The 13164-nt window shown below is 44.5% G+C and overlaps 1 protein-coding gene across 2 annotated transcripts in view; it reads right to left on the bottom strand.

Annotated features, from left to right (window-relative positions):
• Window positions 1-13164, bottom strand: part of stim2b (stromal interaction molecule 2b) — a 212473-nt gene that overhangs the window by 17509 nt on the left and 181800 nt on the right. For both annotated transcript variants that reach the window (XM_072496536.1, XM_072496537.1), the window contains 3 exons: window positions 12559-12736; window positions 4409-4576; window positions 4197-4297 (listed from right to left, as the gene is read on the bottom strand). In XM_072496536.1, the coding sequence (XP_072352637.1) occupies window positions 4197-4297; window positions 4409-4576; window positions 12559-12736 (447 nt within the window). The remainder of the gene's footprint in view (window positions 1-4196; window positions 4298-4408; window positions 4577-12558; window positions 12737-13164) is intronic.

Below are 13164 nucleotides of genomic sequence, written 5' to 3'. Positions count from 1 at the left end.
TCAAGACAGTAGAATGCAATGTAAGGCACAGGAGTAGATGTATCATTAGGCCTAGATATATGCAGACTGAAACTTGCAAACTCAACTCCCATCACAAGAGTGGGATGTGGACATATTACCTGCAAGGTCTTATTATCTGTCAGAGATGGATGCATGATGATAAGGGGGTGAGGGAACCCATCAAGCTGCGAATAATTCACCCCTCTGTCTGCAGGAGAAAATGGCACATGACAGGCAAAGACAGGTGGAGGAGTACCCGCCATAAGGGCATTCACATGCAGAGATGGAGGCAGTGGAATAGGCAAGAGGGCAAGGGGGAGGTCAATCAATCATGGACTGCCAATCAGGAAAGCAGAGAAAAGAGAATGAGGGGGCTTCAAGTCTTGTGTTGAACACTAGGCAGAAAGAAGATATGCATCAGAGGGAAATGGGAAGAGGGAACATTGAATAATGTGAACCTAATTCTGTTCTCCAAAGAAGGTCCTCGCATTCTGGAGGGATGGCCTCTTCCATCGTCTGTGACCCCCGCAGTCAACGTCTGAGAGAAGAGCGTTGAAGCCTTAAGAGGATGAACACTGTTCACCGCACTGTCCACCAGCGTAGATAACGTTCACCTCAGTTGGTATGCCATTGCAGTTAGAATTGAGATTACAATCTGGTGAGCACATCACAGCCACGCCCGAGCAGCTGATGGAAGCTCTGACAGTCGAGGACCTTAACAGTTGGAAGCCAGGCCATGCTAAGCCCCAGGCTAATGACTGCCACTCAAAACCTACTGGAAATGCAGCTACAGACAGAGAACATTTGGCAGTGCTTCCAAAGGCATTGTGTAGACATGTGCAGACACTGGGGTACTTAATCCAGGTCATGGGTTTGCCATGTCTCTGGTGGGTGAGTGCTTGGCCTCCTGTTTGCAGAGGTAGGTGAGAGCCTGGTTCAGCAAATCAGTCAGTGGCTGCTGGATATGCGCTCGGATCTGCTTACTTGTTGGCAGCATGTTGGTGAGTTGCTGTCAGGGGGAGAAGCAGAGGTCTCTTGGGTGTAGGACCTAGAGTTGATAGGTTATCAAAGATATCATGCCTGCTGGAACCTGTTGAGAATGAGTGACTCACAGACCTGTGTGTGTGTCTCTCCACAGCCCTACCATCTGGTGCAGCAATAGCCAGGCTGTAATCCATCCACCTGGTCGTATGAGGACAGTACCTCCTTTATGCACATGGTTGTCAAGGCATACCCCTCCTGCCTCAAGAGTCCATGCAACAAGCAGCAGGTGATTATAATCCTCGCAGTCCTTTGAGATGAATGTTAGAGAGCTCCACCAGAGTGGCCCAGGCAGTGAAAGCGTATTTTTAAAAACAATCCGACGTTCTACTCTAAAGCAGTTCTTGTGGAACCATGAGATGCATTAAAATGCTCCTCAGCTGGAGTTCAAGCATTTCTGACTGATGCCATCAGCTGGGTCTTGGGAGATATGGCCCCTGTCGCGTAGAATCCGTCTGCGAGTTCAATGGCCTTGAATAGCTGTGGCATCTGGGACTGGCAAATAATGTATGTATCGCAAATAATGTATGCACCACAAGGGTTCCCTGGGAACTGAGCGCACACCTGGAGGATACATTTCCTGTGTGGCAGACCAATGTGGAACCCTTTTCTTTTAATTGAAGGATGCAAGCTGGTCCCAGGGAGCTCGAATCAACACGTGTTCAGTTGATAACTCCTGCAGTTGTGCGAAGTCCAGGATGCCCCCAAAGTCCACAGATCTTTCGACCTGGCTCCCTGGATTGCTACTGAAGCAAAAGAACGCTCTATCCCTTTTAAACAGGGCAATTGCAGACTATATAAATGTGCCATCCTATCTGGACCTATATTCTATATCTCTTGCCATAAAACCCATTATTCAGAATTTTTTTTTAAAATCCTCAACTCTTAAATGCACCCTCAAATCGCTCTGCTTTCTCCCATTAAATTAGTATTTCTTCTAACCAAAATTGACAGCTTAAAACTGTTGTTGGTACTTCGCAATAGATCGCTTTCCAAAAGATCGTAAAATTCATCTATGATCTTGGTGATGTGAAGCCTCATCCTTCAATACTTTTCAGTGAGGCCAAAGGAGCTCCACCACCTGCATCTGACACATTGCTTGGTGAAGCACAGATTTTGGCTACCCTCCTGCTCTGGTTTATAACCTTCTTACCTTTTCCCTTTTGCTAACATAACTAACCAGGTTTACTTACAGAAGTTTCAGATGCATTTTGTGACTATTCCAGAAAATTACAATACTGTCGCACACGCTTAACACATGTACAATCTCTAATACATGGAATACTTTCAGCATGATGAATGGCATAATAATAATCACTTATTGTCACAAGTAGGCTTCAATGAAGTTACTGTGAAAAGCCCCTAGTCGCCACATTCCGGCGCCTGTTCGGGGAGGCCGGTACAGGAATTGAACTCGCGCTGCTGGCCTCGTTAGAACATAGAACATTACAGCACAGTACAGGCCCTTCAGCCCACGATGTTGTGCCAACCATTTATCCTAATCTAAGGTCAACCTAACCTACACCCCTTCAATTTACTGCTGTCCATGTACCTGTATAAGAGTCGCTTAAATGTCCCTAATGACTCTGACTCCACCACCTCTGCTGGCAGTGCATTCCACACACCCACCACTCTCTGTGTAAAGAACCTACCTCTGACATCTCCCCTATACCTTCCTCCAATCACCTTAAAATTATGTCCCCTTGTGACAGCCATTTCCACCCTAGGGATAAGTCTCTGGCTATCCACTCTATCCATGCCTCTCATCACCTTGTACACCTCTATCAAGTCACCTCTCTGCCTTCTTCGCTCCAGTGAGAAAAGCCCTAGCTCCCTCAACTTTTCTTCATAAGACATGCCCTGCAGTCCAGGCAGCATCCTGGTAAATCTCCTCTGTACCCTCTCCAAAGCATCCACATCCTATAATGAGGCGACCAGAACTGGACACAATATTCCAAGTGTGGTCGAACTAGAGTTTTATAAAGCTGCAGCAAAACCTTGAAGCTCTTAAACTCAATCCCCCTGTTAATGAAAGCCAACACACCATACGCCTTCTTAACAACCCTATCAACCTGGGTGGCAACTTTGAGGGATCTATGTACGTGGACCCCAAGATCACTCTGTTCCTCCACACTTCCAAGAATCCTGCCTTTAACCCTGTATTCAACATTCAAATTCGACCTTCCAAAATTAATCATTTCACATTTATCAAGATTGAACTCCATCTGCCACTTCTCAGCCCAGCTCTGCATCCTGTCAATGTCCTGTTGTAACCTGCAACAACCCTCAACACTATCTACAACTCCACCAACCTTTGTGTCATCGGCAAACTTACTAACCCACCCTTCCACTTCCTCATCCAAGTCATTTATAAAAACCACGAAGAGCAGAGGTCCCAGAACAGATCCTTGCGGGACACCACTGGTCACCGACCTCCAGGCGGAATACTTTCCATCCACTACCACTCGCTGTCTTCTTTCGGCCAGCCAATTCTGTATCCAGACAGCCAAATTTCCCTGTATCCCATGCCCCCTAACCTTCTGAATGAGCCTATCATGGGGAACCTTATCAAATGCCTTACTGAAATCCATATACACCACATCCACTGCCCAACCTTCATCAATGTGTCTCGTCACATCCTCAAAGAATTCCATGAAGCTTGAGAGGCATGACCTGCCCCTCACAAAGTCATGCTGACTATCTTTAAGCAAACTATGTTTTTCCAAATAATCATAAATCCTATCTCTCAGCATCATTTCCAATATTTTGATCACCACAGACGTAAAACCGATGGGTCTATAATTCCCAGGGATTTCCCTATTCCCTTTCTTGAATAGGGGAATAACATTCGCCTCCCTCCAATCATCCGGTACTACTCCAGTGGAGAGTGAGGATGCAAAGATCATCGCCAACGGCACAACAATCTCCTCCCTCGCTTCCCGTGGTAACTTTGGGTAAATCACGTCAGGCCCAGGGGACTTCTCTATCCTGATGCTTTTCAAAATTTCCAGCACATCCTCCTGCTTGTTCTGCACTACAAGCCAGCTGTTTAGCCCACTGTGCTAAACCAGCCCCAGCATCGCTACTATCTAGGCTGTGTATTGGAACAGAAAAGTAAAATGGCGTTTAGCAAGGTGAGCGATTGAGAATCTTACTTTGCTCCAAGAATTTTGTGATCGACCTCATCCAGGGAAGAACTGTGTGCCACATGGAATGTTCCGAATATAGTGTTACGCTTTTTCTTAATCTTCTCTGCCTAGGGACGGAAGAAACACATTAGAGTCGGCAACAGTCTGTGACCTGCTGACTCTTTCCAGCATTTTATGTCTTTATTTCAGTAAAATGCTACGCCTAATAAAACACTTACCTCGTCTTTAACAGCATTGAGTTGTAATTCAGCACTATGTTTCTTAATGTTGTAGTACTGAACCTCTACCTCATGAGTGAGCTGCAACCATTTCTGCAGGGTTTCTGGCAGTGCCCAGCCACTGCGAACTTCCAACTCCTTCTCCGCGTTCTTCAAGGCCATACGGACCTACCAATCACACATTAAAACGGGTTAAATTTCTAAGTAATATTAAGAGCACTAATTTTATTAAAATAAGTAACACTGGACATTCCACTGCTTTATCCTGAGTCACTCTTGCTAGCCATTCACCAAATTTGATAATCCTGACAGAAGATGTTAAGATTCTGTTTTTCCTGCTTTCGGTCTACCAAGTTATGCTGTATGTTTGAGATGCATGAAAAATGGCTTGTCAATTGTGCAAAATTATGCCAAAGATGAGAAAACATAGTTGTCAGGGAAAATTGGAGATACTGAGATAGAGACGGTAAGAGGACACTTACTTGAGGTTTTAAAAAATAACAGAGTTTTTTTTAAATAGAGCGAATAGAAGAGGAGCATTTTCTTTGATTGGGCAGTCAGGAATGATGTTAACATAATATTTCACCTCTTTGCCCCCCCCCCCCCCCCCCCCAATAAGTTTGGAGTTTGCCTGTTTAAAATTATGTCCCTGGGTGCTGGTTGTGGGCTGAGCTAAATTCCATAGGTATCTGGAAGTTAGAACATACAGTGCAGAAGGAGGCCATTCGGCCCATTGAGTCTGCACCGACCCACTTAAGCCCTCACTTCCACCCTATCCCCGTAACCCAATAACCCCTCCTAACCTTTTTGGACACTAAGGGCAATTTATCATGGCCAATCCACCTAACCTGCACGTCTTTGGACTGTGGGAGGAAACCGAAGCACCTGGAGGAAACCCCCGCAGACACAGGGAGAGCCTGAAGACTCCGCAGATAGTAACCCAGCAGGTAATTGAACCTGGAACCCTGGCGCTGTGAAGCCACAGTGCTGTCCACTTGTGCTACCATGCTGCCCAAGTTAATCAAGTTGATGTCACTATCTAGAGTATAACACCTTCCATGTTCTACATGCCATCAGGATGTTATCAGGTCATTTACTACAACACACAGGTAGCGCGGTAGCACAGTGGTTAGCACAGTTGCTTCACAGCCTCAGGGACCAGGGTTCCATTACTGGCTAGGGTCACTGACTGTGCAGAGTCTACACATTCTCCCCGTGTCTGCGTAGATTTCCTCCGGGTGCTCTGGGTTTCCTCCCACGAGTCTCAAAAGATGTGCTTGTTAGGTAATTGGACATTCTGAATATTCCCTCTGTGTACCCGAACAGACGCGGAGTGTGGTGACTAGGGGCTTTTCACAGTAACGTCATTGCAGTGTTAATGCAAGCCTACTTGTGACAATAATAAAGATTATTATTATTAGATCGAGACGAGAACTCCCTCTATTAATGGTCCTAATACACTGAACAACAGAACGTCACATTACCAGTTCTGGCTCCACGCAACTTGGGCATTGCAATTTATATTTGCTTTAATGAAATCCCTCTTACGTTAATACAACCTCTTGGTATTCACACATTCTATTCATTTCTTCTTAATCATTCCACTCTCCCAATAGTTACAGAATACTACATAGGTAGAATCATACAAGTTTACAGCATGGAAACAGGCCCTTTGGCCCAACCAGTCCATGCCACCCAGTTTTTACCATTAAGCTAGTCCCAGTTGCCCGCACTTGGCCCATAACCCTCTATACCCATCTTACCCATGTAACTATCTAAATGCTTTTAAAAAAACACAATTGTACCCGCCTCTACTACTACCTCTGGCAGCCCATTCCAGACACTCACTACCCTCTGAGTGAAGAAATTGCCCCTCTGGGCCCTTCTGAATCTCTCCCCTCTCACCTTAAACCTATGCCCTCTAGTTTTAGACTCCCCTACCTTTGGGAAAAGATGTTGACTATCTACCTTATCTATGCCCCTCATTATTTTATAGACCTCTATAAGATCACCCCTAAGCCTCCTACTCTCCAGGGAAAAAAGTCCCAGTCTATCCAGCCTCTCCTGATAACTCGAACCATCAAGTCCCGGTAACATCCTAGTAAATCTTTTCTGCACTCTTTCTAGTTTAATAATATCCTTTCTATAATAGGGTGACCAGAACTGCACACAGTATTCCAAGTGTGGCCGTACCAATGTCTTGTACAACTTCAACAATACGTCCCAACTCCTGTATTCAATGTTCTGACCAATGAAACCAAGCATGCCGAATGCCTTCTTCACCACCCTGTCCACCTGCGACTCCACCTTCAAGGAGCTATGAACCTGTACTCCTAGATCTCTTTGTTCTATAACTCTCCCCAACGCCATACCATTAACTGAGTAGGTCCTGGCCTGATTCGATCTGCCAAAATGCATCACCTCACATTTACCTAAATTAAACTCCATCTGCCATTCGTCGGCCCACTGGCCTAATTGATTAAGATCCCGTTGCAATCCTAGATAACCTTCTTCACTATCCACTGTGCCACCAATCTTGGTGTCATCTGCAAACTTACTAACCATGCCTCCTAAATTCTCATCCAAATCATTAATATAAATCACAAATAACAGTGGACCCAGCACCGATCCCTGAGGCACACCACTGGTCACAGGCCTCCAGTTTGAAAAACAACCCTCTACAACCACCTTCTGTCTTCTGTCGTCCAGCCAATTTTGAATCCAATTGGCAACCTCACCCTGGATCCGGTGAGCTTTAACCTTCTGCAACAACCTACCATGCGGTACCTTGTCAAAGGCTTTGCTAAAGTCCATGTAGACAACGTCTACTGCACTGCCCTCATCTACCTTCTTGGTCACCCCCTCAAAAAACTCAATCAAATTTGTGAGACATGATTTTCCACGCACAAAGCCATGCTGACTGCCCCGAATCAGTCCTTGCCTCTCTAAATGCTTGTAGATCCTGTCTCTCAGAATACCTTCCAGCAACTTACCTACTACAGACGTTAGGCTCACCGGTCTGTAGTTCCCAGGCTTTTCCCTTCTTAAACAAGGGCACAACATTCGCTACTCTCCAATCTTCAGGCACCTCACCTGTGGCTGCCGATGATTCAAATATCTCTGTTAGGGGACCCGCAATTTCCTCCCTAGCCTCCCACAACATCCTGGGATACATTTCATCAGGTCCCGGGGATTTATCTACCTTGATGCGCTTTAAGACTTCCAGCACCTCCTCCTCTGTAATATGCACACTTCTCAAGACATCACTATTTATTTCCCTTAGTTTCCTAACATCCATGCCTTTCTCCACCGTGAATACCGATGAGAAATATTCATTCAGGATCTCACCCAACTCTTGTGGCTCTGCACATAGATGTCCTTGTTGATCCTTAAGAGGCCCTACTCTGTCCCTAGTTACTCTTTTTCCCTTTATGTATCGGTAGAAGTTCTTTGGATTCTCCTTTGCATTATTTGCCAAAGCAATTTCATGTCCCCTTTTTGCCCTCCTGATTTCGACAATCTCTATACTCTTCAAGGGATCCACTTGATCCCAGTTGTTTATGTACGTCATATGCCTCCTTCTTCTTTTTGACCAGAGTCTCAATATCTAGTATATTTCAAAATTATATAGCTCATTACATTTGATCAAATAAATTTATATTGGAGGATAAATTCAGTAACATATATTGCTGTTCCTCCATTGCCACTGGGTCGGAATCCTACCCAAGAGCATTGTGGGAGCACATTTATCAGATGGTCAGCATTGGTTCAAGAAGAAAAGCCAACTATAAAGTCAGAAAAATACTAAAGCTTGAACTCCCTGCTGGGAGGACAGAATTTTTAAAAAATCAGTGAATTTAACCCACATTGTGAACTTTGTAGAAATTTCAGTACACGTTTAGTGCACCTATCTCCTCTATTTGCAAGTATAAATATCCTTTATATACCTCATTGATAGGGTGGCTAGTTCTCACCCTGCATCTTTTCACGGAGTTAAGATACTTTGGACCATAGAATTCTTACAGTGCAGGAGGCCATTTGAATAATCGTGCCTGCACCAATCCTCTGAAAGAGCACCCTACCTAGGTCCACTCCCCCGCCCTATCCCCGTAATCCCATAATCCCACCTAAACTGCACATCTTTGGACACTAAGGGGCAATGTTGGCATGGCCAATCCACCTAACCTGCACATCTTTGGACTGCTCTTTTGATTTGCTCTTGCTGATGTGGGGCCGAATTGTGTTTGGCGGGCTTTAAAAATGGCAGACGGGACCCAATTCCTGAATTCCCACCTCCATTCCAGATGCCAGCTAGTTTCAAAGGTGCAGGAAAAGGGTCGAATTGCACCGAGCTATTAGAAGGTTGCCGTTTTCATAACATAAGTCCGCATTTCTGATTTTATGCAGTTTTCTAGTAGCTGAGCAGGTTTTTTAAGGTGACATCTTTCACACCAACTCGGTGTGATGAATGTGAAGGTGGGAACTGTGTGAAAGGCAAATTCAAAGCGTGTTGCCAACTTGACATTTTAAAGAAATTCTTTCATGGGATGTGGGACTCACTGGCAAGGCAAACATTTGTTCTCCATCTCTAATCGCCTTTTAATTGACTGCCTTGCCGGACCATTTCAAAAGGCAGTGAGTCACCCACATTGGAGGAGCACAGATATGTAGCAAGATTACTAAGAGCAGAACAAATAGGAGCAGGAGTAGGCCATTCATCTCCTCAAGCCTGCACTGCCATTCAGTATAATCCTAGCTGATCTGACTGTGGCCTTAACTACATTTTCCTGCACAGCCTCCCATAACCCTAGACTCCCTTGCTGATCAAAGATCTGCCAACTAAAGTTTAAATATTTTTCCCTTTGTGTTACTGTAACAGCTGAATTTCCGGTTATATAGGGCGGGATTCTCCCAACGGGAGTCTAAGTGCCAATGCTGGAGTAAAAACTGGAGTGCTCTGCTCCGGCGTCGGCGCCCGTTCCCAGACCCCTATTCTGGGGCCTCCCTGGGGCTGGCAGGGGTGTGGCGTAATTTGCAGGGGCGGGGCCTCGGCGCAGCGTCGGAGACCCGGCGCCGCGTAAAAGACACGGCGCCCTGGGTCCTGCGCATGCGCCGTTGGGGCCGCTCAATCCTGCGCATGCGCAGTTGGGCCACGCCATCCTGCGCATGCGCGGGGAACTTCTTACGCGCGCCAGCCCCGACCCAACATGGGGTCGGTGTTCACGGGCCGGCCGCGGCGGTAAGTAGTCCCCTAGAGGGAGCAAAGGTGCAAAAATGGAGTTAAGACACAGATTAACCATCAGCGGAACAGACACAAGAGGACCCTGCTCCTACAGTCCATAAGCGGTTTCAGCTAAAAACACAGAATAAGAATTTTTAATGGAAAAAATTGACAGGAAGAGCAGGCATGTGTTAAAATCCGGTAGATATTAAAAAGCTGCAACAAAATACAGGAAAGCATAAAAAGGCTTGCAGAGTGAGCACAAAAACCTGATTAGAGCAAAGTGTGGCATGGTTGATTTTGGTGAGAGGAATGAGGCATCAAATGATTTCTTAGAAGGGAAGAAACCAAGCAGGGTGGAGAAGCAAAAGAGATCTTGGAATAAAGATGCGTAAATAATTAAAGGCAAGGTTAAATTTTTTAAAAATCAGGTGAAGGTTCTAGGTGAACTACTATTGACAGTTCTTCAGCACTGAGAATGTGCTTATACAATTTTGAAGGCATTGCAAAAGGTGGACGGGGATAAACTGTTTCCATCTCTTGGTGAATCCAGAAGGGGGCATAAATATAAGACAGCCTCGAACAAAAGAAACCAAACAAAGAATGTAACTGGAATTGCTTTTGAGAGAGGGAAAAATGTGAAACTTGCAGCGATGTGGTGCGGTTCAACAGACAATATTGACACATTTAACAGGAGGTCAGATGCACACGAGGGCGAAGAGAATAAAGGCACAACGTGGGAATTAGAGTGGGAAGAGGCCGGATTGGAATATAAACATTGGCTTCAACCAGTTCGGCAAATGCGCTGTGAAATTTTATATAAAAACAAATCTTCGCTAAAAGGTTAAGTAATTTGGATGACATTGCTGGATGAATTCCAAGAGTGTCCTCTGAGCACAGTGCATTGCCAGAAAGATCTCCATCAATTTTATCTATCTTTGACCACTATATTATGAATTAGGTTTCTGCGACTGGAAATGGAGTTATCCAATTGACTTATCACTCTGTGGTAATTTATAATTAGGCCTTCAGTTTATGTATAATCAATGCTTCACAGTTGTCTGACACAGACTGAATTGCACATGGAGCTTAATAGAAATAAGAAATCAAACAGGCATTCAAACCTTTGCCCTGTGTAGCAATATAGAGGGGCTCAGAGTGAGTACTATTATCTTTTCAGTCACAGATGACAATATTTTTAGCTTATTTTTGCTTGCCTGGGGTTCGGGATGGGGGGTGGGGTGACTTGTCTTTCCCTAGGCAGCTTATACGATCCAGAGCACAGGCTTCAAAATACAGTTTGAATTGAGTACTTGGCATAACGCCACTTGGGACTAATGCTGGGAAAGTGGTTCATAATTACGTGTCAGCCCACGAACAACACCGAAAACAAGATGCTGCCAATCATGTAGCAAAGAAAATCCTACCAACAGGCTAATATTCACCTGCAATACCTGAGCAGTATTTTGGTGGAGCACATTAGTGGCCCGTTGTAGAATAGATATAAAGGGTGCAGGTAAGGAAGATTGGGAGAACCTACGTTTGCTCACTAGAAAGTCTGGGAAATATTTCTTCATGCACATGATGGTAGAAGTTTGGAATGTTCTTCCAAAAATAGCAACTGATGCTAGATCAATTGTTAATTTGGGCAGCACAGTCGCTAGCACTGCTGTCTCACAGCGCTGAGGTCCCAGGTTCGATCCCGGCTCTGGGTCACTGTCCTTGTGGAGTTTGACATTCTTCCTGTGTTTGTGTGGGTTTCGCCCCACAACCCAAAGATGTGCAGGGTAGGTGAACTGATCATGCTAAATTGCTCCTTAATTGGAAAAAACAAATTGGGCACTCTAAATTTTTTTATTTTTTTTCTTATAAATTTAGAATACCCAATTCATTTTTCCCAATTAGGGGCACTTTAGCATGGCCAATCCACCTAGCCTGCACATCTTTGGGTTGTGGAGGCGAAACCCACGCAAACACGGGGAGAATGTGCAACCTCCACACGGGCATTGTCACAGAGCCAGGATTGAACCTTAGACCTCAGCGCCGTGGGACTGCAGTGCTAACCACTGCGCCACCGTGCACTCTAAATTTATATAAAAAAAGATCCAATTGTTAATTTTAAAACAGAGGTTGATTTTTTTTTAAATCTGAAAGTATTAAAGGATCTAAGACAATGGTGAAGATATGGAGTTAGGCCATAGGTCAGCCATGCTCTCACTGAATGGTGGTACAGGTTCAACGGGCTAAATGGCTTCTTGTTCCCAAGCATGAAAAATTATGCTTATGGGTAAATGACTGAATTTGTTCCTTCTTGCAGGGTAAAAAGGTTTTACTATGAATGAAATTGATTCTATTCGCTTCCTGTCAAATTTTAACCTCCCACACCTGAAGATTAGTATTTCCAACTGGAGCAATGGATATGTAAAGTGAAAAAATGAAGAACTGTGATATTTTGGAAGAAATTGTGTTTTGCGTTTTGGAAACCCCCTGTAAATTGTCGAATTTGCTTTCTGCTTCAGTTTTAAAGGAGTCAAGGCGGTTTTTGAACAGCAAAACAATAAACATAATAGAAAAAAAATGAAAGACTTGTATTTTCACCAACCTCAAGATGTCCCAAAGCAATTTTACTCCCTCAATACTAAATGAAAACAAGTGTCCACCCTGATCTTGTGGGGTGGTGCTGGAATGCCTGGAGCTCTTGGCTCAGGGATGAGTGTGCTACCGCTGACCCAAGGTTGATACCAATTTCCAGCACAACAATACCAACACAATTTGTTATTTTAGCAGAAACTTTCTAGTAATGCAAAGGACCCATGCTGCAGTGAATTTACACCATACTGTTGTAGAATACCTCAGTAAATATGGCTGGATTTCATTTGCCTCAGTTTTTTAATTTACATCAGCTTTTATAATAAGAAAATGTTTGTACCTGTACAAGCTCCTCTTCTGCATATTTCAGCCGGCTGAGTTCAGTCTCTGAACCCTCTCGTAGCTCCCTCAGGCGCTGTGCCTCCCGCTTGGCATCATTTATTTCGGTTTTCATTTTTTGTTCTAAATTTTGCTTCTCCACTTCCACTGTTCGATTTTCTTCTTGAGCTTTTTGAAGCCTTCATTAGGGTGAGGGAAATAAGAAAAAAAAACAATAGAATGTTGCCTATTCACAATTGCTGCCACCTACAAATAGTCCATCCCTTGAGCTGTCCGACTGTTCATGAAGCGTGCAATAGTGACAAGTGGAGATCATGAACTGAGCTGGTTCAAGTGCTGACTTTATTCATAATGACTAATGCAATGTTGCCATAAATACAACAATGGGAAAAGGATATTGTCTGCGGGTTGCCTGAAGATTGGTTTAATTTGGACAAAGAACAAAGAACATTACAGCACAGGAACAGGCCCTTCGGCCCTCCAAGCCTCCGCCGATCCAGATCCTCTAACTAAAACTGTCGCCTATTTTCTAAGGATAAAGAGAAGTTGCACTTCCAGCGTAAAATGATGTAGGAAGAACATAATTGGAAATGGGGGCTTCGAACTG

Source organism: Scyliorhinus torazame, chromosome 3 (assembly GCF_047496885.1).
Source record: "Scyliorhinus torazame isolate Kashiwa2021f chromosome 3, sScyTor2.1, whole genome shotgun sequence".
NCBI classification, from domain to species: domain Eukaryota; kingdom Metazoa; phylum Chordata; class Chondrichthyes; order Carcharhiniformes; family Scyliorhinidae; genus Scyliorhinus; species Scyliorhinus torazame.
This window is presented reverse-complemented; position numbering and strand designations above follow the sequence as displayed.